This window comes from Ictidomys tridecemlineatus, chromosome 10 (genome assembly GCF_052094955.1).
Source record: "Ictidomys tridecemlineatus isolate mIctTri1 chromosome 10, mIctTri1.hap1, whole genome shotgun sequence".
NCBI classification, from domain to species: domain Eukaryota; kingdom Metazoa; phylum Chordata; class Mammalia; order Rodentia; family Sciuridae; genus Ictidomys; species Ictidomys tridecemlineatus.
The window spans coordinates 37,398,755-37,423,609 of record NC_135486.1 but is presented as its reverse complement, the minus strand read 5'-3'; the positions used below and the strand labels follow the sequence as shown (position 1 = coordinate 37,423,609).

The 24,855-nt window shown below is 40.1% G+C and overlaps 2 protein-coding genes across 3 annotated transcripts in view; one reads left to right on the top strand and one right to left on the bottom strand.

The window, feature by feature from the left end:
- The window catches only part of Hsd11b1 (hydroxysteroid 11-beta dehydrogenase 1), a 44,416-nt gene extending 38,022 nt beyond the window's left edge, over positions 1 to 6,394 (bottom strand). Inside the window, exons 1-4 of the mRNA XM_005329463.5 lie at positions 6,190 to 6,394; positions 5,275 to 5,405; positions 4,399 to 4,510; positions 4,090 to 4,275 (exon numbers count right to left, since the gene is read on the bottom strand). Coding sequence (XP_005329520.1) covers positions 4,090 to 4,275; positions 4,399 to 4,510; positions 5,275 to 5,405; positions 6,190 to 6,277 — 517 coding nt within the window. The 5' untranslated portion in view covers positions 6,278 to 6,394. The remainder of the gene's footprint in view (positions 1 to 4,089; positions 4,276 to 4,398; positions 4,511 to 5,274; positions 5,406 to 6,189) is intronic.
- The window catches only part of C10H1orf74 (chromosome 10 C1orf74 homolog), a 134,656-nt gene that overhangs the window by 84,083 nt on the left and 25,718 nt on the right, over positions 1 to 24,855 (top strand). The window lies entirely within an intron of this gene.

Below are 24,855 nucleotides of genomic sequence, written 5' to 3'. Positions count from 1 at the left end.
AAATACTGTACATTTACATTTAAAAAACAGTATGAAACAATGATGCAAAAGAGCAAACTAGAAAAGGAATGCATTTGAATAAAACTCTCTCTATATATTTAATTAAACTATATATTCATATAATTAATTAATTTAACCAAACAACCAGTACATTTAATTAATTTATGAATATATTCATTAGTATATTGATAAATAAATATGCACAAATTAAAAATATATTAAATACACATATATATGTATATATATTTAAAAGTTGATCTTTTGAAAGATATAGAGTTAATAGGTAACTGTAGGTAACTGAGACTGTTACACAGCTTCCAAAGAGGTTCTTTACTCCTTTCAGTATATTTTTATTCTGGAGATTTAAGAAACCCAGTTCTTTATTATGTCTAGTTTCCCTTCAAAATATGCCTTTCATTTTCCTTGATACAGAAGAGCCATTATCCCTACACTTATACTTGCCCAAGTATGTTTAGCATTTGTATTATTGCTGTTAGTAGAATCGGGATCACAGGAGAAATTTTGAAAAAGAGAGAGAAATAGAGAGGAAGTAGAATTTCCAAAGGTAACTTATCAAAATGTAATAAAGACAAAGAAGCAATGTTTAAATGACTCTGATGAGTCCTGAAAAAGTTTTCATGTGAGGGGTGAGTTAAATAGATTTTGAGAGGAGAAAGGAGCAGAGGGATAGTGGGGTTTGCCCGTGATTGTCTGGGGGTGCAAAGAGGCGGTGTAAAGAGGCAGCATTAGGAGCTCTGTTCCAGCAGCCACATGTGTAACTGATAGGATGCACCACTGTTAATGGGGTTCAGAAAGCCAAGGGGCTCAAAAATGGAATCAGCTTCACCTTCTAGAATTAAACCCAAGACAACCCATTTTGATTAATGGCAGATAAACTTTTGCCAGATGTTTTCAAATGTTCTCTGCCCGATCCAGGAATTTCTTTAAAAGTCAAGTTCAAATATTATTTCTATTGCAGTTTTTTAAACAAATACTAACTGGCATTCTCTTTCTATTCTTTCCCCTGCTGCTTCTTCATACTTCCTTTAGCCCCTGCCTGATGGAAGGGGTTTTGTTTTTGTGATGGACCTTGAATGTGAGAGATAGAGTGGGTGTGCATGTGTGTGTGTGCACAAGCATGTTTTTGTATGTGGTACATGTGTTGGGTGGCCTGAAGGGCATGTTTTCTTCTACACTTATGTGTTTCTTGGCAGGAGTGATGCAGAGAGATCATTAGTTAATCAATGCCTTATATGAGCAATATCAATGCCCTTTATAGAAGTAGAACCTATGAATTTTACCTGGACACATGAATAAAGATCACAATTGCAGGAAGCTATGGCAGAAGAGAAGAATACAACTTTCAGGTGGTATCCTTCTTTTTTCATATTTTTCTAGCTAGAATTCAAATATAACAGCAGACCATCTTAAACAATTAGATAAAATGATACCATAGGGATGGTGATTCTGAGACAGAAGTGTTCATGGCGTGACACTACCATATCAGCCTTGGATTGCCTAACCTAGGCTTTTTCATGGGAGGAAAAAAAATTAGATTTGCCTAGGGCATTATAAAATGGATATTTGTTAAAGTAGCTAAACTTATGTCCAAACTAGCACCTGGTGGAAGGAGGGGAGACTAATAAATGTAACTTGATGTTACATATACAAGAGAGTTGATCAGTAGGTATCAAACAAAGGTGTTGCATTGGGATGAATGAATGTATACCATAGATTCCCAGAAGCATCAATATTGTCTGTTAATGCTAAAGAAGTAGCTGAGCCTTTAAGTAATATATTAAGAGTACAATACTTCCATGTAATGCCATACCTGGAAATGTATTGGGAATAAAAATGATTGCTTGTGACTGTAATTCAACAACAATGTGTTCCCCAGAGGAAATTATTAAAACTCCATCCCAATACTTTAATTTTCTGTGGTAGTGGGGATTGAACCAAGGGCACTTTACCACCAAACAACATCTCCAGCTCTTTTCATTTTCTATTTTGAGACAAGGTCTCTCTACGTTGCCCAGCCAGCCTCCAATTTGCAATCTTCGAGCCTCAGCCCTGTAATCCCGAGTTGCTGGGATTACAGGGATGTGCTACCATGACCCACTTCCATCTCAATACTTTCACTGGCCTTAAGACCAAACTGATGCTTAGTATCTCATGTTGTGGGGTTCAGATTTTAAGGGGACATATTAATGAATATGTTTACTGACTATTTATAAGAATACATCCTGGAACACAGAATATTAATATTCTTCAGTTAGAGAGAGAAAGCAATGAGTCTGTACTTTGTAAGTTCACAGATGTGCTTCATAATAAAAAGGCAGAACTCTTGGCTATAGTAATCCAACTAAATTTTTACCCCCAGAATCCATGGTAATTACCAAATGTCATTCTGTAAGTGTAGAAGATACGTGGAAACAGAGGTTATATCAGAATTTCATCATGCCCTTGGGCTTCTACAGTAATTCATATATTCCTTTCCAGCACATTTAGATAGTACATTATAAAATTTAAATTCTCCAACCAAAGATGAAATGCATCCTTTGCCTAGAGTGAATGTATTGTTTAATCAACTGAAATCATTAAAGCCACCTACACCATAACTGATGTGAGGGTTTTGGCCAATGTCCCAGGATGCATTGGGGATGTGCCCAGCACCCTCCCACTCAGTATGCATCTGGAAACTCTCCCTTCCTTTCAGCCCAGAGAGAGTCTGTGACTGGGGAGGGGTGGGGAGTCTGTGTTGGCTGGGAAGCACAGGGATGCATATCAATCACTCTGTTTGGCGGGTAGCACAGACACACTGGCCCTTTATCCAATCACTATGCAGACTTTCCTGGGCCAGAAAGGAGAACTCTTTACAACATAGATGATGTTATTATTTTCAGTAAGAATGGACAATTGTGAAGTACTTAACAGTTTACAGAGTCTTCTAGGTCATTTGTTTTTATGTTGCCAGGAACTACATTTAATGGCTGGATTTGATCCTGGTGTTCAGACCTTCCAGCCACATCCCTCTGACTGACTAATCAACAAAGGTGTGTAGAACTTCTCTCCTGGGTCCATGATGAAATGCACCTAGGAATCCCTCAGCCCAGAAACTCTGGCTTTTTACTGGTGATAACTTCTGATACTGTCACCCTCTAAAGCACCAAGGGTCTTTTCTTGATCCCAAAGAGATCTATCTATTCATGAACATTTCTCTGTACATGTTTCCTCCCTACTTAGATGGTTGTTTAAATTGGACTTTTAATGTAACTAGTTGAGATTTTGGAGAATGCCCCTAATATAGGCATGTCTGTGAATTATTTTGTAAGGAGTTGTTATTGTTGTTGTTGCTATTGTTCATTTCCTTTTGCCGTAGCTAATCTGCCTATTGTTTGTTGTGAAAGTATTTCACTTCTACCTTTGCATTGACTAATTTTACCAAGCTACAACTCTTGGTCATAGAGGAAGCAAAGTCTTTTTTATTCACTGTGACTAGATCTCTCCAATAGAGAGACCAGGGCAGGCTGTACTTGCAGCAGTTTGTTGATTTTTATTTTTTTTAATATTTATTTTTTGGAAGTAGTTGGACACAATATCCTTATTTTGTTTATTTATTTTTATTTTGTGGTGCTGAGGATCCAACCCAGGGCCTCGCACATGCTAGACGAGAGCTCTACCACTAAGCCACAATCCCAGCCCCGATCTTTCATTTTTAGATCACAAACCACAGGCTTCATATGGGCTCTCTGACTGCATTTTCTGGGATTTTATCACCTGCCTGTTTTAACCAATCCTCATTTCTTATGGCCCACCAATTCTTAACAGCTTCACTTTTATGCAGCTTGTATGCCTCTCTTTCAGTTTACATACTTATTATTTCTGCTTGTCCATATGTATTTGTTAATGAGCTTTTGCCTAATATCGCTGCGAACATTTCAACTTCAAGTTTATAGTGTATTACTTCTCTGCATGGAAAGTGATAAAATTCATGTTCATTACAACCTAGCACAATCCCTGGATATATATATATATATATATATTTTTTTTTTGGCTCCTACCTTCCACACTGGTCCCTGTTCCACTCACCAGCCAATGAGGAGATGACGACAATGCTTCCATTGCTCTGCTTCAGCATGGGCAAGGCAGCCACACTCAGGACCACATAACTGAGGAAGTTGACCTCCATGGTTTTACGCACAATATGGGTATCATTATGAAAAAAATCCAAAGGAGAGTTGGTGATGTGGTTGAGAATGAGCATGTCTAGTCCACCTGTAAGAGATGGCTGTGTTGAGAGAAACCATCTAGGGTAGATACATTCCCTTTCCCTTTCAAAAGCTCTTTGGTGACCTCTAGGGCAAAGTCCAGAGGAAGAAAGAGGAGAAGCAGCCTCACCCATGAGTTCTCCTGCTTTGGTAACAAATTGTTCTGCAAAGGTCAGGTTTTCCATGGTTCCTGCAATGTAGTGTGCTGAGGCTGCTCCAAGTTCTAGGCAGCGGGACACCACCTGCAGAGAGATAGCAGAAATGGCATTGGTCTTGGCTGTAGAATTTTGGATGCAATCTTTGAAGTAATTGGGGCTTAAATGAGAGGTTGTTTGCAGCCCTGTTTAGAAATGGGATGTGTGTGTGTGTGTGTGTGTGTGTGTGTTCCTAAATAGACTCATGATTATTGTCCTCTGTCTGAAATAGCTTTTGGAACATGGTGGGACTTACACTGTTAAATTGTCACTGTGATGGGGATTAATTTCATTACTTACGCTCATGGAGCTTGTGAATAGATCTTTCTGAATGCACCATAGCTAGGGATGCTGGTTTCTATATTGGTGGCTTTAGGTTTGTGATTGTTAGTACATCCTTGGGCTTGTGAATCTATGAGAGGGCATTGCCTGAGAGTCTGCATGAAATATAAGGATATGTCTTCCTGAATAGATACTGGAATTTCAGTATCTAAATATACGTCTCTATATCTGTGGTTTCATGGATACTTGTGTGTGAATAGGTGTGATTATGAGCATGTACACCTCAAGAACTTTATGGCTCATTGTACAGTGTATGTGGGTGTGTGTGTATAGAAATGAATGCTTAAATGCATATTTTTATATTCCTATGGGTGTTTGAACCTGTATATGAGAGTACAGAATTGGAAGAAACAGACAGAGAGGAAGAGAAAGAGAAAGAAGACATACTGGATTTTACATACATATATGAACATACAGAAGAACATATCCAGACATCTAAGAGTATATGTATGTGGGCAAAGAACCCTCACCTTCTGTAGACCTTCTTCTGACCTCGCTGTCACCGCCACATGGGCTCCCATCTTCGCCAGGTGATAAGCCATTTCTCTTCCGATTCCTTTGCTGGCTCCTGTGACAATCACTTTCTTTCCTTGGAGCATCTCTGGAGAACCCCAAAAGGAGGTGAAGATCACATCTAACTTGGAAGTCACATTCTTTCTCCCTCTCAGGATATGAGCAGCCTCATTTCACATTCCAACATTAAAGGTGATGAGCCCAGATCAGTTTGTCTCTAACTCTGTAAATCACTGAAGGAATGGTTCCAGTTGTTCATAAACATGCTCTGAAGTGGGGTTTGGCATGGTTGTTCAAAACAGAGGCTGTCTGCTGTCATTCCTAAAAGCCTCCCTGTACAGAGATCATGAGGACAGGCCAGCAAGGTCATGATTCACGTAAAACACTGAAGTTCCAGACGTTACTGGGCTTATTTCATTCTGCTTTGTTGAAAGAAAATTTAAAAATCATCCAAACACATGTGTTCATAGAGATTCCTGGACTTTCTTTACTTCTACTTAGTCATCAACACCAGAGTCCTTTTTTGTTTCCCAATCATTAGTCTGTCCATTGAGCCCTATTATCTGACTAAGTTGTGAATTTGGGTATTACCTTCTTTTTCTTTTTTGGTAGAAGGGTTGAAATTGCTTTCCATTAATGGTGCCAAGTAAAGCGTGGTCTATTTGGCAAGCTTTTGGCTACATGACTGCTCTTCCTTGCATCCCTCCTGACTACAGCCTGTGGCTAGAGGACACAGAGATGTAATCCTACTCCGGGGTTCCTTCTTTTTCAGCAACTTTAGGGATCAAGAACACATCTTGATCCTTAGGAATACACTAAGACCCCTGTGTTTTCTAAACTATTCCTCCCAAATGAGACACATTGGTACTTACCTGGTCTGAATTCCTCATTTGCAGAATAATAGTAGTAGGCCAAGGAGACCACCAGGATGGGGAGGAGATATTTTGTCATAAAAGCCATCAGATGAGGACCTGGCCCCCGGGAGCCCTGTAGGACACACAGAGAGAACCTACAGAGCTTTCTACAACGTCCTAGGCAGGCAGCAGCCTCTGAATTGTGACATCAGGGACGGGGGAGGCTGGAGTAGTCTCAGGCAGTGCTAGCCAATTTCCCTGTCAGAGCAGCGATTGGCTTTGGGTGGGATCCCATTCGTCCCTGGCAGCCTGCGTGGTGGATTTCATAATGGACAATGTTTACTCCATTTCATTGAGCAAGAGGAGACTTCCAGATGGCCAAGCTCATGACTGTACAGGACTGGATTCCTGAGCATCCCTACCCCGATCCCATCTTCCTCTTAACACTATTTACACCAGGGATCAATGGCCTTTCAAAAGTGGTTTGTCAAAGGCAGGGGTGGTTGGGGGGGGGGGAGGAGAGAGAGAGAGAGAGAGAGAGAGAGAGAGAGAGAGAAACAGAGAGAAACAGAGAAATACATGCGGGGCTTCTGGAGAAATGTAATAGCAAAGACAGCCGAATTCAAGCCAAATCTCACCCTCAGCCCCACCCCCCAGTCGGAAGCAATTAAAAATAACAGCACAAAACAGCAAAATAAGCTCAAGGAAAAATGTGCACATCTCGGGAGAAAAAATAAATAAATAAAAGCAAACAAGTCCTATAAGCCCCACACTCAAGTTCAATGAAAAAGTATTACAACATCAAAGGAAAATTGCAATCCTGCCAGAAACCCAGATGGCGGGAAACCCAAGACCAGCTCAATACTCTCAAGCAAGTGCAACAGAACATACACTTATTACTTTAACAGAGAATGAGGAAGAAATAATGAGTGCCGAGAGAGAGAGAGAGAGAGAGAGAGAGAGAGAGAGAGAGAGAGAGAGAGAGAGAGAAGCACTGAGGTATTAAATTAAATGCTGTAGAGGAATGAGAAGCATGGGGCGTACACTAGGAAGAATAAACCCAGAGAAGGAGGAAAAGACCTAACACACTTGATGTGAAGCTAGTGTGGGATGCCCACATCCTAGCTAAACATCAATTTAGTAACAATAAAAGGACCAAGAGGAGGAAAATCCTAGCAATTTAGAATTTATTATCAGGGAAGAATAGAAACAACTACCTTGGCATATCAGTAGCAAGATTTCACTAAAGCATAATCCTCTAAGAAAGGATTTAAGATGTGTCATTGCTGCTTTTCGACCTAAAATCAACCAATCAAATCATGAAAATTACTCCATCATAAAGCAAATTCTACATTCTGTAAATTATGGAAACAAATTTAAGAACGAGCATCAGTTCTTTGGTGGAGAGATGGGGGTTTGAGATGGGGGAGGCTGGAATTTAAAACAAAATTAGGAGACATTGAGTTATGACCTGCAATACAGTATCTGGAAATATTCAGTGAATTTTCACTTCAGAATAAGAGAAAATAATTTAAGACCCAGAGGAGATGAAACAATTTGTCAACAAAGGCCCGCAGCTGTGAAGTTCACTTCCAGAAAACAATGGTGATTTGAGAACAGTGGAGAGCTAGATAGAGCTCAAGGTTCATGGAAGACAAAAATAGAAAACAGATACAATTCAAGTGAAAATTAGATTACATACTGTCAGAACTGCCAGATATATTTGCATAATTTCATAAAGGACTTTACGCTACCGATAAACATTACAAACCAGACTCCTTAGAGGGAATTTATTTCTCTAATCCTATACTATTAATAGTAAAATTACAGGAAACAATGAAGAGTTGCTTTAAAATACGAATGATGGTGAAATGATAGAAAGATGGGCAGAGTAGAGAAGCTTATTGTCTGACAAAAAAAAAAAAAAAAGAAATAAAGAATTGTAAAGTCCACTGCAGAAAACATAAAGAAAGCAAAAATAATGAGTGAGAACATAAAGGAAATGCACTAATGTTGGCTGATTGTTGGCTCAAGTAATTGAAACCTAACATTGTGCAGCCTCAAAAGATCCAGATACAAAGAGATTAATAATTAGATTACCTAGCAGTCATCATGCTATGAAAATCGGAAAAGCATCCAATAAATTGATTTTTCATGGAACCAGATGAAATAATCGTTGTATGATATACATTGATGAGAAACGAGTACACAGTAGTGGTCGTGTTTTAGTAAGCTTTTTCACTGCTGTCACTACAGGACCTGACAAGAACAATTTTAGAGGAGGAAAATTTTAATTGAGGGCTCACAATTTCAGAGGTCTCAGTTCATAGATGGTTGGCTCCATTCCTCGGAGCTGAAGGTGAAGCAGAACCTCATGGCTGAGGAGTGTGGCAGAAGGAAGTGGTTTACATGATGATTAGGAAGGAGGGAGGGAGGGAGGGAGGGAGGGAGGGAGGGAGAGAGAGAGAGAGAGAGAGAGAGAGAGAGAGAGAGAGAGAGAGACTCCACTTGCCAGATACAAAATATGTACCCCAAAGTTATGCTCCCAATGCCCACCTCCTCCAGCCATACCTACCTACCTTCAGTTACTACTCAGTTAATGCCCATCAGGGGATGAATTCACTGATTGGGTTAAAGGTCTCATAACCCAATCATTTAACCTCTGAACATTTTTGCATTGTCTCACACCTGAGCTTTTGGAGGATACCTAATATCTAATATCTAAACCATAACAGGTAATGATATATGAAGTCTTAATAGTCCTCAAACATTTTGGTCACAGGACCCTCTAATGCCCTTAAAAATTATCCAGGACCTCAAAGAACTTTTGCATGTATGTTTTACCTATTGATACTGATACTAATAGATTAGAAATTAAGACTGAGGATATATATATTTTTTAAGAATACGAAAGCAAACCTTCCATTAGCAGTCAGAGCATGACATTATTACACCTTCTGTAGCCTCTAGAAGAGTCAAATGATGTCTTAGTAAGATTATAAAAATAATTTTGATCTTTCAAACTCCTAAGAGGGTCTTAGTATTATTGGGTTCTGCACATTGACTACATTATATAATATATATCAATCTTCTGCATGTGCACATTTATACAGCTGGTTTTCTCATTAGCTTGTAAGCTACTGGAAGACATGAATTATGTCTTTTTCATCTTTGCTTCTCTCCTGTCCCTCAAGTCTTGTTCCAAAATAGGCATTCAATCAACTTTTTCTTGTTTTGGTTTAGTTTCTGAGATGCTATAGCAATAAGAAAATTGACATCTTCCTGGAGCCTGGTTTAATCCAGGGAAATCCCTGGGATTCAGCATTCTGGTCAGAATGGATCAAACCCACCCCCTAAGTCTTCTTCCTGGGGTTTGCACCATATTAAAACCAAACAACAATAAAAATAAAGACAAAAGAAAATCTGGATGTTTCATCTACATTTTTTTTTTTTGAGTCACATTTTCCTGATTGACAAAGTTCCTTTTCCTGTCACAGGAAGGAAACTAGCCATGGACTCAGCTCCTCCTGGATGCCCCTCCTTTGTCATGCACTGAGCACCTACATCCTACAGCAGGCTTCCAAAGTGGGTCTTATAGCCGGAAGTTTGCAAATACCCATGCAGAGTGAATTCTTCCTATGCATGTTAGAGCCTGGCCAGGAACTCTCTGGATTTGATTATTTCTATCTGAATAAAAGGGGTCAAGAACAAGCAAGAAGGTGAGAAGAGCGTGGGTGGGGGGGGGGGTGAAGGAACTCAGAGCGATGGGCCAGATCTGGGAGGCCAGATAGGAGATAGAAGAAAGTGAGGAGGAGCAGCTGGGAGGTGGATTTCCATGCATTTGGCATAACATGTAGATTATGAAAGGAACCCCTGTCATTTCTGAGGCAGCAGCTCTATTACTTTCCATGACTATTTAGTAGCTCTGTTTAGAAAGTGGCCTTTTCCTTCTCCCTCTTTTTGTCATCCCATCCCCACCTCCACTCTGGTTTTCCTCAGGTCTGATTTTAGGAACTCATAAATCTGTGCCAAAATCTGTTCCCCATGTCAGGAAAAAAAATCATTTTATATAATTTTATCCAATAACCGACTTTCTCCTTCTCCCCTTCCTCCTGTCTTCCCCCTTCCTGTATATCTCATGAAGTGAGAAGTTCTTCTTTAGTAACCTTTCTCCTCAACCCTATTCCCAATGGACAGATTTACTCCTATTTTCCACTGATTGGTTTCTCAGGTCTTGAAAAATTGGATAAAATACCCCATGTGTGCTATCCTGTCCCTGCTGGTATGTGTGGCCTGTATGTCACAGGGGCACTGGTGTGTCAGATACCTAGAATCTATTTGCCTAGGACAGCCACTGGCATCTTGGGAAAGGAAGGACCCTCCTATGCCTATGGGCTTAGTCTGATCCCTGTTCCTAGGTGGTGGGGTCTGAGATTATGCTAAATTGGTTGCCCTTGCAGTTTTTCAGGCTTGGACCTGGCTCCCAAGGACTTGCACATGAGCACAGAGGAGAGAGGAACCACATAGTAACTGAAAAAAAGGACTCCTTGGCACGATATGGGGTGTCCAGTTAAATCTGAATTTCAGATAAATGATGAATACTTTCAAAGAATATTTATTTCTGTACCTATCCATCTCAACTATTGAAAGAGACATACAAAAAATATTCATCGTTATTTGTCTGAAATTCAGATGCATTGTTTTACTTGGCAACCTTAGAAGTGACATTGGGCTTTACCTAAGAAACTCTGCCTTAGGTGTGGATGAAATATCCTGGAGCATGGCTAGGAATAGTCATCTCTCCCACCTTCCTTACAGCAGACATAGACAGCCCCCCAAAGGGCCTTAATTTGGAAAAGAAGAAAAGAGTCCATAGCCCATGGCATCTCAGTGGGATATTCACCTACAAGCATCTGTTTAGTTGGGTATTTACCATGGGTCAGGTACTATGAATGAAGAAGCAAGTTAAGTTCTCTCTAGATTCTAGCAGACAATGGGAAATAAACATGTAGCGTGTTCCCAGGGCATGGGTGGAACTCTAGGGTGGGGGGTGTAAAACAGGAAATAATCATTCTCTGTGTGGGAGGGGCCAGAAGCCTTTCCTAAAGCTTCCTAGAAGAGATTAACCTTGATCCATATTGAAATCTGAGCAGGAATGCTCCAGGCAAATAAGGAAGGGAAAAGTGAGAACTGAGCTGCCTTCCAGGAGTGTGTGGGGGAGAGAGGAGGGTTGGTTTGAGAACATCCCCTGCAGAGAAGCAGTGTAAGCAGATAGGAGTCACGAAGGAGACCGACATGTTTGGGAAACTGCAAGCACCTTCATATGACTTTATCACTGGATTTTGTGAGGTGGGGTTGCATGGTGAGAAACAAGCCTGAAGAGGTCATCAGAGGCCATATCTTTGAGGGTCCTAAGTAGCCACCACTAGAGTTTGTAGTTCTGACCATTTATTCCAGTTATGAAGACTCCCAACTCTGTGGGCCCTCCATCCACTTCCAGAACTCTGCTTGTCCACTGGCCCTTTGTAGTTACTCATTGATTTATGCAGAAAATTAGGGATATTTTGTAGTCTGTGGCTCATCAACCAGCCCACTCTGACCATCATTCCCTCTTCCCTGCCTTGCCATTCAGGTGCAGGATTGTCCCTGAGGGTTTGCAGCCCCACTATGCCTCCAAATGTTACCTGGCTCCCCATACCCGCTATGTCTTTCCACCGTGCCTTCCTTTCTTTGGCTCTGTGCACAGTTGCCTGACTTCTCAGTATTCCTGCCCCCAAACATTCCTTCCCTTGGCCTCTGTCAATTCATTGTCACTGGATTTTCTTCCTACTTCTGATTGCCTCTCAGTTTTCTTTATAGACTGCTTTTCCTGTTTGGATTCTATGAAAGTTGGAGTTGTCCTTGATTCTTTTCTTCTTCTTCTTCTCTTTTTTAAAAATTTGTTTTAATTAGTTATACCTGACAGTAGAATACATTTTGATACATCGTACATAAATGGAATGTAACTTTTCATTTTTCTGGTTGTACAGTGATGTAGAATCACATTGATCATGTAATCCTATATGCACATAGGGTAATAATGTCTGATTCATTCTACTATCCTTCCTACTCTCACACCCTCTCCCCTCCCTTCACTTTCTTTTGTCTAATCCAAAGTACCTCTCTTCCCTAGCCCCCCCTTGTTGTAAGTTAGCATTCCATATATCAGAAAAAACACTCAGCCTTTGTTTGTTTGTTTGTTTGTTTTGAGACTGGCTTATTTCACTTAACATGGTATTCTCTAGCTCCATCCATTTATCGGCAAATGCCATAATTTTGTTCTTCTTTAAGGCTTAATAATATTCCATTGTGTATATACACCATATTTTCTTTATCCATTGTCTGTTGAAGGGCACCCAGGTTGGTTCCATAGTTTAGCTATTGTGAGTTGAGCTGCTATAAACAGTGATGTGGCTGTGTCACTGTAGTATCCTGATTTTAAGTCCTTTGGGTATGAACTGAGGAGTGGGATACGTAGGTCAAATGGTGGTTCCATTTTAAGTTTTACTGCTTTCTATGAGGGTTGCACTCATTTGCAGTCCCATCAGCAATGTATGAGTGATTCTATCCTCACTTTTCCTTCTCTTTCTCCCCTGGGGTAACCTCTCTTACTCTCATAGTTTTGATTGCTGTCTTTACACTGAAAACTCCTAAGTCTTCCTCTTGTGCAGCAGCATTTTATCCTAGCTTCAGGTAGTATAACCACCTGTCTGCTCAACCTCTCCTAAACTCAACAGGCCAAAACCAACCTTATTATTTTTTTAACAGCTTATTGAAGTATGATTTATATACCATAAAATAATATCATTTAAGCATATTTTTCAATGACTTTTCACTAATTTGTGGACTTGGGAAATTATCATCATGATCCAATTTTAGAATATTTTATTACCCAAAAAAGATTGCTTGTGCCTATTTACAGTCATTCCTTTATTTCCGTCCTTGGTTCCAGACAATCAATAATCTATTTTCTGTTTCTATAGCCTTGCCTTTTCTGGAAATTTCATAGTGGTGGAGTCACACGATGTGTAATCTTTTGCATTTGACTTCTTGCACTTAACATGATGTTTTGAGGCTCATCCATATTGTGACAGGGCTTGGTACTTTGTTTCTTTTATATCACCAAGCTATATATCATTGTGTGGAGATACCATCTTTTGTTTATGCATTCACCAGTTCTTAGGTATTTGGAGTTTTCCACTCTCTATTTATTATGAATAGTGCTGCTATGAACATTGTTGTGAGAATTTTCTGTGGGGACATTTGTTTTTATTTTTCTGGAGTCTATACCCAGGAGTGGCATCACTGGGTTACATAGTAAATTTATGTTTAACTTTTTAGGAACTGCCAAGCAGTTTTCTAATGACTGTTATTTTTATTCACCATCACCTAGGGATACATATTATAATCAATGGCTTCACTATCTATTCAACTGATAATCCAGAACCTTACGAGTTCTTCTTTACATCATCCTCTGCAAATCCCCACATTCCATTAACCACCAAATCTCATAAATTTTATCTTCTAAGCATCTCTAGAACCATCTCCAGATCCTTACTGTCACTGTGAGTATCCAAAATTAGGTGGTCACTGTTTTTCAGTTTTTGTAACCTTCTCATTCATCTCTCTCTCACCTCCAAATCATTTTTGAAAAGTTATTAAGTATTTGGTATGCACCAACGAATATATGAAAACATAGGTAATTTATGAAGCATAAAAATACAAAGGAAGCCTGTGGGCCCACCACCCAACTTAAAACAGGCATTGCCCATACTGAGAGGGTCCCTGTGGGCTCCAGTCCATCAATTCTTCACACTGGGATGGACCAGTGCATTTCTCAGTTTCAAAGTAGTCAATGGTTCCCTATTGTTCTTAGGATAAAGGCCAAAGTCCCTATTTCAGCTTTACAAATTCTTCTTGATCTTTGAAATCCTTTCTCATGAATCTCCACCAGCCCCCCTATCCCTTCTTGTCCTTCAGGTATAACTACTCAAGGTCACAGCTGAAGGAAGCCTGCCTTAACCTTCCCATGGACAAGATAAGGAGCTCCCCAACACTGGACACTTGTCTCTTATCATAGCACTCATCACTTTTTATTCCTTTTTATTTCTCACTGGACTCAGCTCTGGGAAGGAAGAAGCCTGGCCCATCTTGCTTTCCAATAAATCTCCACTGCTACTGTGGTGCTTGGCACTTGGTAGGCATTGAGTAAACATTTTTTTGTGTCCATGAATGAAGAAGTTCTGATATATTCAGAGGCAGGTAACTTATTTCCCTCCTTCCATTTTTGGAAAGCAGATGAATGTGGCTTCCCCATTCACCCATAAATCTTGGGAGAGGGTGAAGACAAGAAGGTGGAGAGTTACATTCCTCCAGTGTCACCTCCTCCTCAGTCTTAACCACATTGTGTGTGTACAAATCTCATTTTCATTTCTGCCTGGTATCTGGTAACTATGTGAAGCTCAGGAGAACAACTTAGGCTTTTGTTGAGAATTCAATAATCTAAGTTAAAGTTGAAACCATAGGATTGGATGACACTATCCAGGAGAAGGTGGAGGCTGAGAGGGGAACATTTCAACAAAATTTAAGAGTCAAGTAGAAGAAAAAAAAAAGCCAGTGAGAGAGAACAGGGGAGAGCTAGGAGTGAGAAGTCTTGAGAGAATATGGAACCCAAAGGGACAAGTCTCATTAAGATGGCAGAGGTCCAGGAGGGTGGGAAGGGAAAGGAATATACTGGGGTGTGGCATATAGCAGTCACTGGAGAGCTATGCCAGGGAGTTCCAAGGTACTAAAGCTGGAATGCTAATATGAGCCAAAGATTAGAGGCACATGACGAAATAAAGTGTCTAGTTTGGGCATGGGCACATCCTTTGAGGAGCTTGGGGAGCATGCACGTTCAAAGGAGAGTTTTGATTTGGGGATGGGAAGGAGTTAAGTTTTCATTCAAATATTTCTGGGAATTTCCTCTGTGCCAGACACTGCTAGGCTGAGCATCTTTTTGGTTTGTGGGAAAGATCCAAAGGGAATGTGAAGACAATCACTGGAAGGACATGATTTATGGAGCTCCATTCCAGATGACATGGCATATGGCTTTGGAAAAGGAGACCACTTCTTTTGAAGATCGAGGAAAATAGAGGGTGGATACTGAATCCTTGCCTTCTGCTTCCATATTCAGTGAACTTTTTTGGCCTAACTTATTTCCCTCCTTCCATTTTCTTGGAATGCTGATGAATGTGGCTTTCCCGTCCACCCATAAATCTTGGGAGAGGGTGAAGAAAAGAAGGTGGAGAGTTAGATTCCTCAAGTGTCACCTCCTCCTCAGTCTTGACCACCATGTGTGTACAAATCTCATTTTCATTTCTGCCTCAGTCTGTTCCCTCCTACTATTTATATACTCATAACTTCAAGTCAAAAAAATCTTTCCCAGTTTTAATTTTTCCCTTTTCTGTCTGGTGGGAGTTTGAGGGCTTGGCAACAGCCCTGCAAAATGACCTAATTGGGGAGGGAACTGAGGGAGAATTTCTTTTAACAGAAAGTTTTAACAGACTTCTGCCAGTAGAGGGAGCCCTAGGGTTGGAAGAGAAAGCTCAGACTGCAGGGGTTTAAAACCAGAGACTGGGACTTCATTTCTGGTTGTATTTTCAGTAGTTCTGCAGGAATTATGGGTCAAGATAAAATAAGATGAAGGAGGGAGGAAAGGAGAAATACAGACTCATAATGCACTGACATATGCCCAGAAACAAGGTACACACGTAAAATATGTGTCTCTTGCTCCTCCCTATGCACTCACAATTTCTGCTCTAGTTGGGTGGTTCCCAAACCTCACCCAGTCATCCGGGGAAAGAAGGGCAGATCTCAGACCCCACCAAAGCCTGTCCAGTCAGACTCATAAAGGGTGGGAGCAAGAGTCTGCATTTTTACTGAGCTTCTGATGAAGATTCTCTTCTTGGTTCAGCTGTAATGAGGCACCTGGGCCTTGTGTTAGATCCATCTGTGTACTTTCTTGTAAAATCTAGTTTTAGCAAGAACTCTGCTAAGTCAGTTAGTAAGACCTGCCTCCCCCCAACACAACACACACACACACACACACACACACACACACACACACACACACACACACCATCCTCAATATCTGTTCAACTTCAATATCTGATTAATTTTTTCATCCTCTACCATCCCCCCCGGATGTCTGATCACCCTGGCCAGTCTTCAGATAGAATCCTGTTAGATCAGTTTGCTCAGAATCCTCCCTCCTCCCTTACCCTTGATGTTTCCTTTTAGTAATTTTCCATCTTCCAATCACCACCCAATCTTCCAATTTGGGTATAAATTCTCATTTGTCCATGCTGTATTGGAATTGAGTGCAATTCCATACTGAGGCTTCTTTCCCTTATTGCAATAGTCCTGTATAAAATCCATTCTTACTATTTTAACCACCCTCCCAGCTTTGATTTTATTTGACACTCTCCTGTGGATAGATTGGAGAATGTCTGCATTAAATAATCAGGTAAATACTTCAACCAGAACTTTCTTGAGATACAGGGGCTTTAGGCACCAACACCTTACTTGTCAGATGCCTAGGAGACTGCTCTGAGGTGACTGAGACATTTCTTTTTTTAAAAAAATACCTCATATTTATTGATATAATATATGAGGAGGGCTTAAAATGGTACTAAAAGGCTTATAATGAATAACAGAAACTTTTGCCTCTTAACAGAGGCAATCACTGTTAAATCTTAATTCCTGCTCCCACCATCACCTCCATATTTTTAAAACCATAATCTTTTGGTTTTAGCAATCTTAGAACTTATCTATTGACTTCCTACAGAGTTATACTGAGACCTTCTTTTCTTTCTTTTAATGTTTTTACAAGACACACACACAAACACACACACTCCCCTTTTCTAGGTCCCTAATGCTATAAGATCACGATTTTAATGAAATGGCTAATCCCTCCTCATTTTGTCATGACTCACTGTTTACACCTGAGTGAGGTAGTGCACTAGTATCACATTCCTTTTTTTTCTAGTCTTTGTTTTCCCTTGGAAGTTAATAATCATCTCATTTTTATTTGTTTGCTTTTTTTAGTTCTTCTTATTCTCCAAACCCTCAACAGGAGCTATAAACTCAAATAAATATGTTGCAACAACTGGATAATCTACCAATTTTCTTTTTTTAATAAATATTAAAAATTTGGGCTGGGGTTGTGGCTCAGTGGTAGAGCACTTGCCTAGCATGAGTGAGGCCCTGGGTTCAATCCCCAACACCACATAAAAATAAATAAATAAAGATTTTGTGTCCAACTACAACTAAAAAATAAATATTAAAATAAATAAATAAATAAAAATAAAGGTATCATGTCCAACTGTAATTAAAAAATACATATATAAAAAAATTAAAAATTTAATCCGAGACATCCCACTTGGATGCTCTTCCTCCTCTTCTGCCTCTTTACACCTGGACTAGGAGCTTTCTAGGCCATTTATATGGGCCATCCCTTTGCTATTACCTGGAAACTCCCATTTTTCTCTTTCTTGATGCACTTCCTCTTGGATGGTAGGGAATCTCTTTGGAGACTTTGAATAGAGAAGCGGTATTTCACAATTTTAACATCTTTACGAGGGTACTAATTCACCAGCCCCTGGCCACGTAAACACCAGCGTGGCTTGGGTCAGCCCTGTCTGCTTGTCCTTACTTTACCTTCCCTGGATTGTTTTTATTGGCTGGGTGAGGATTTTTAGATTGGAGATTATTTTTTCTCTCAAAATTGGAAAACATTGCTCTATTGCCTTTCAGAGCTAGCTTCCAGTGTTGACACTAAGAAACCCAGTTGCTGTTTTGCATTCCTGATCCTTAGTTTGTGAACTGTTTTTCTCTCTCTCAAAACATTTTAGATCCTTTCATTGCTGGGGTACCAACATTTCCAATAATGTGCTTTGATGAAGTGTTTTGTTTTTGGTTCATTGTGTTGGGCATCCACAGGGTCCATTCCATAGGGAAATTTAAATATTTTTGAATATTTATTTTTAGTGGTAGTTGGACTCAATACATTTATTTTATTTGTTCATTGTTACGTGGTGCAAAGGATTGAGCCTAGGACCTCACTTGTGCTAGGCGAGCGCTCTATGCCGCTGAGTCATGATCCCAGCCCGACATTTAAATATTTTTAATGGAAGTTTTGAAGGAATTATGTGCTGGTTAATGATTCCCTTCCATTTTCTCTGTGGGCTTCTTCTGGATTTCCTACTGGAAGATGTCAGAACTCCTGGGTTGATCTTTTAAGTTTCTTATCTTTTTCTGCCCTATTTTTTCATCATTTGTCCTTTCTGTCCTATTTTCTGGGAGATTTCCATAATCGTATCTTCCATGGCCTCATGATAATTTTAAAGATTCCAGTTGTGTTTTTATTTTGAAGAGCTGTTTCTTGTTCTCTGTACTCATACTCAAGGGCGGGGTGGAAGGCTCCTTGATCTTTTATTTTGTTTTATTCTTTATTTTTTTTAGGCTTCTTGATCTTATTTCACGGATGCCTCATCTTCTTTTATCACTGGGGGGAATTAATGCTGCTGCTTCTGGGTTAATGGTTTCTTCTGCTTTCTCAATTGCCTCTGTTGGGGTTTTCAATATCAGAGGATTTCATCCCATGCCTGGTGTTCCTTGCAGCTCATTCTCAGGCTGTTGGAACCTTTTGAGTGAGTACAGGCACTGTCAGTTGGTGGCTGCTTTGGGATAGTCCAGAGGGTACCTGGCAGTTTCATTGGGAGACAGTCCCCCGCCCCCATACATCAGTGTTGGTCATATTTGTCTCTTGGGTTGAGTTCTTTCTACAGGAATGACTCCTTAATTCTTCTGCCTACTGTAGGCTGGAGTAGGGTGGGTGGAAAGGGGTATAAGCCAGGCTGTTCTTGTTCTGGGAGCTGAGCCAGAAACAGGGGCTGGGGAATCTCATCTTTCAGGATGGAGGCTGTCTCTAATCCCACTGTTTCTAGCTCTCAGTCTCACCCCACCCTTGGTTGTGCCTGGTGTCTCTTTAGTCAGTTTCTCTAGAAAATAAACTTTCTTTCTCCAGGTGGAGCAGCTAGGGAAGGCAATTTACTCTCATCTCTCTTTCTGTTTCCTGAGGTTCCTGATCATCCCTGAGAACCTCCTGGGCTCTTGGCTTCTTGTCAAATTCCTATCATGGGAACTTGGGCTTCAGCAGGCTCAGGTTTGCTAAGTCACTGATCATTTGTGCATTAGCTTTCCATCTTCAAAAGGGGTGTTGACACGTCTCAACTGCTGCTATCTCCCTGTTCCTGTGTTCTTGTTCTCCTTGTCCTTACATTTTATGAAAATTTTTCTACTGTGATCAGTGTATATTCTAAGGAAGCAGAAACTAATGTGTGTTCGGGGAGCCACGTTTAACCCTGGAGAGACTTTTTTTGAGTGACCTATCAGGCTTTAAAGCAGGAGAAGTTTATATTAGTGACATTTTCTATTTCCCCAGCTCCAGTTACCCAAGAGTCAAGGGTATTGAAATGAGACTTTATTAAATGATTTTAGTATAAGTAAAGGAGGGTATTTTATTTATTCATCCATCCTTTTTTTTAAGATAAAGCATTTGTAAGCACTAATATATGCCTGAAAATGTGCTAAGTGCTGAGGATGTAAAGGCTAAGTGACATGTGGTATCTTCCTACAAGGAGATTGTAGTCAAGTAGAAGGAAAGTAGGCAAGGGAATCAGAGCTTACAGTGGCATGGTAATATACTATTTTGGGAGTGTCCATAGAGTGCCACAGAGCACAGAGTAGGACATCCAGACAGCTCAGGTGGCAGAGAGGCTTCTGGGAGGAGATGACCTTAAAACTAAATTTAAGACTTAGCGTGACTTTTGGAAATAAAGTGGATGAAAGGCATTCCAAACAGAACTGTATGTATTTAGGTGAGGAATCTAGAAATAGCATGACATGTCAGAGGAACCTCAAATCCATTGAAATGGCCAGAGCAAGAGTCCATGGGGGGAAAGGGACTAAGTTTGTTAAAAGTCATTTGGTTGTAAATATCCATGTTAGGCCAGAGTGGTAGACCTGGGCCTGCCAACAAGCCATTTGGAAATAATAGGATCTTATTCCCTCTGTGAATTTGAGCATGCATAAGATGATATTATTTGTAATATGAGGATAATACAAAGATTATAGAAAGAAATGAGGTATGTAAAATGCTGGATCAATGATAGGAATAGAGAATATTCTAGTTTTTTCATGACAAACCTGCCTTAAGTCTGTCTTCTACTCTCTTGTCTTCTAATGGTAATGAAAACAGATTCTTAACTATTAAAATGTGTTCCTTTTGTTTGTTTCTACCAAGCAAGGATCACTTGAGTATCTTTGAACTGAACATCTCATTCCATCAGAAGAGACAGTGTTTCTGAGCTCTTGGGCATCTTCACACTTTCCTGTAAAGTTTTGGGTGATTTCTTGAAAGGCCCCTAGGTCAGAAGAACAGATTACAGCCTCCCTTCTACCACTGACATATGTACAACCTAGGGCAAAACCCTTCCCTTGTCTTGGCTTCAATTTCCTTACCTGGCAAACAAGAGGAATTAAATTAGATTACCTTGAAGATTTGTTCCAGCTCAGAAATTGGATTCAGGGAGCTTTTAGCTGTACTGAATTGAGTATTAAGATAGAACTAAGGTTTTTGGATTTTATTTTTATATCATACTAAATAGGGGAAGGCAATTCCTTTAAAATCTTGGCAAGCAAGCAGAAGTGAGATTGTGCCATCTCTCCTTACCTCTCCCACCGTCCTTTCAGCTTTCGACTCTGATTAGCTCACACAAACCCCAAAGAAAAATACTGACACTAAAAAAAAGCCACTTCAAGTATGTCCCTATGATATTGTTAAGCTCTGTGGTTCGGAAAGTTGGGGGAACGGAACTCTTAAAAGCCAACTGTTGTGAAAACACATCATCACCATCTATAGATGTTTTCTGAAGCAGGAGTCTAGCTATTTTAATCTCTCTGAGTGAGTGATTGGATCAGTAAACTGCAACCCTCTGGAAGATTCTGCCTATTGACAACAAGCAAGGGTTTGGGTAAGTGGTGAGGGTGGGGAATGGCATTTCCTTTTCCTGTCAGGGTTTCTCTAACTCCCGACCTGAAAGAAGTGCCTTGGAATTTTCTCTGAACAGTCCCCTTTAAGGGGGACTGTTTAAGGCTAGAAGGTCAGTATCCTGAGCAGCCAGGCTGGATGGGGATTAAGGTATAGATGGCAGCACATGAAGCATTTTGATAGACAAACTTAGGCCTCCCTTGGTCCTTTGAATGAGACTTCTTGATATAAAATAAACCTTTCACAAGCTGCAGCTCTCAACAATATTAACAATGATTAACAATATTAAATCAGCCAATGATTGGATGCAACATGCAGATATTAGCACTTTTAATAACTCCCATAGGGGCTCTGTCTGTCATTGATTTAATGCCGATTTAAAAAAAAATGCTTGTGCCCTGGAATTTTTGTGTGATTCCAAAAGAGCATGCAGACATTTTGTTACACCATCTTTGCAACTTTTTACTTCCAGCTTAACTTTCTGTCCCCAAATGATCAGAATGCTCTCAGTGCTAGTAACAGACGTCTGGTTCCATCTGCATCTTATCATATCTTACCTCCTACACATTTGAAAGCTCATTGGGCATTTCTTTTGTTTTTTGTTTTTGTATTTTTTTTTTTTTGAGCAGCATTTGACACTGAAATTTCTTTCAGCCTAGCCCCTCCCGTCCATTTCAATGGATTCATTATTTTAACAGCGTTTTTTTTATTTGTTGTTGTTGTTTTGAGGTCCTACTATGTAGTAGGCCTGGACGCAAATGTTGATAACTGTTACATATAATCTGATTTTTAAAAAGTCTTACCTTGAGGTTTCAAATAAGTTAGACTTCTTTTTATTGATCTCCTTTTCTCTTTTGCTCCTCTTCTCTCTCTCTCTCCCTCCTCCTCTGCCTTTCCTTCTGTTTCATCTCTCTCTTCCTTTGCGGTTTCCCACTCTTTGGGGAGGGGCAGGATTTCCTGCTCAGAAGTTGGTTGGTTTCTGGGAGGAGTCAGAAGACCTGATTCGGGACTGAAACCAGCTGGTCTGCCACCTGATACAAGAAGGTGAAACCCAGGCCAAGAAGAAGGCCCTTATGCTAGGACCGAGCTGGCAGCCAGGAAGTGCCTGCAGAGGGAGCCCCAAAGGGAAGCCGGAGTGGGCCTGTCCCGGGCATTGGGCATCAGGGCTCCCAAAAGGCAGAGGAGCCCCTAAGCAGCTCTGGATGGGAATACTTGGAAGTGGTCCTAGTTGCCCTGGAGACTTACCCATTACTATTGTTAGCTCTAAATGTGGGGAAACACCGATAGACAGAGCCCTTGTCCCACCCTTAGCAGGTGCTCTCTCTCAGATTCCTGGCTTTGCCTTAGATGAAGTCCCTGAACAAGAACTGGATTTAGGCAGTTTTTCCTTCTCTACAAGGAGAGACTCTAGCAATCTGGGGTATTCTATGAGGCCTCTATGTTCAAATACCTCTCAACTATAAACTCCTTAGGGAATCGCCTAAGAGGCTTTCAACTATGGTGATCACAGAAGGAGCAGAATGGAATGGATGATAGAGGGGGGACAGGAGTCTGCAATGGAACCCGTAAGGGATAGGTACTCTGTAAGTAGGAACAGTAATCCCACCCTGATCCATATCGATTAATGATGGAAGATCACATTTTTTATTTGGAGGTTTGAATTCTTCTGGATTAAGAAATAGACACACACACACACACACACACATACACATACATAATACATATATGATGTTATATATGATATCATATATGATATATATCATGCAATTATGATGCATGTAATATACATACATACATACGTGTGTGTGTATGTATATAAAATTCACTTTCTTTGTCCATATATTTATTCACTTATTCAACCAATGTTTCATGAGTACCTATTCTGTTCCAGGCATTGTGCTAGGGATAAAGTAGTAAGCCGTGGTAGACAGAGTTGTGCCCTGATGGAGAATTTAATCAACATGGTTATACACTGGGACCTCTGAGATTCAGGGTTGACTTTAGAGGAAGGACTAGAAAACAATTTTAGTCTAGTTGGATGTTTATGTCTCCTTAGGAGAAGCACCATCAGGCAGATTTTGGATGGTGATCTTTTGTTTTTTAGCCAACATGGGATACTGGGTCTTTAAAGGACTCTTCGGCTTGCAGTAGCTACAAGTAAGTATTCCTATCAGTGTGTTCCCAATTCTTAGAAGATAGGAAACTTTTTGGTCTTGTTTTTATTTCAGTTGTTTTTTTTCTAGAGAACCATAAATTCTATTAATTTCTAGCTTGGTTACTTTCTAAAACTCTCTGAAGATGTCTAACTACATGATGGATATTTTCTGTGCTGCCAGGTTCACATTTCAGTTAATTTTTTTCTCATTAATTCATGTTTGGACCAATTAAAGAAAAACAGAGGGAGAAAAAGATAAGATTTCCTTTCCTTCAGAAGCTGGCCCTATTTTGGAATACTCTCTGAAAGTTTTCTGAAGTCTCTTCACTTTTATGTAGTTTATTATTATTAATCTTTGTCTAATGTATTTGTCTTGGTTCATTTTCTGTTGCTCTACCAGAATCCCTGAGACTGAGTAATTCATAAGGAAAAAATTTTTAAAAAAGCTTACTCAGCTCATGGTTATGGAGGCTGGGAAGTCCAAGAGCATAATGCTGGCATCTTCTTGGCTTCTGATGAGGGCTGGGTGCTTCTTCAACTCACAGTAGAAAGTGGAAGTCACAAGCAGGCAGGCATGAAAAAGCAAACCAGGAGGGGCAGCCCTGCTATAACAACCTACTCTGGTGGTAAGTAATCCTGTCCTGAGAGAGTTTCATTAATCCTTTTTAATGGCTTAATTGCCTCTTTCCATCATCATAACCGCAATCAAGTTTCAACATGAGTTTTGGAGGGAAAAAGCCAAATCAAACCATAGTATTTCTTTAGAAGAAAGATCTTTGAAATTGCTTTTAATGCTCATTTGTTCTTCATTTTACACAACTGGGCTTTTTGTTTCTTTGTTTGAGGCAGGATCTACTATGTTGCCCAGGCTAGTCTCAAACTCCTGAACCCAAGGGATCTTCCTGCCTCAGCATCCCTGCCTGTATCGGGGACTACAGGCATACGCCATTGCACCTGGCTTATGATTGAGTTATTAAATTCACTCTTTGTTTCATTTCCTCCTTTCCTGTCTCCCAATTTTTTCTTTGTGTGTGTGTGTGGGGGCGGGGAGGATTGAACCCAGGGCTTTGTATATGCTAAACATGTGCCTACCACTGAGCTACACCCTTCACCTAAATTCTTTCTTCCTTATTACTGCTTCGGGATGTCCTACCGTCATACCATTATAAAGAAACACCTTACACGTTTGTAGTGATGCTAGTGTAAACAAACCTGCTGCCCTTTCCAGTCATATAAGAATATGTCACATACAATTATAGTCAGTACACAATACTATACTTTCTACAATCACTTATTTTAAAAAATTGACTGTAAAACATTTTTTTTTTCTGTAGTGGAGGGACTAACATTGGAACCAGTTGATACGGATCTGTAATTCAGAACAATAATTCAGTTT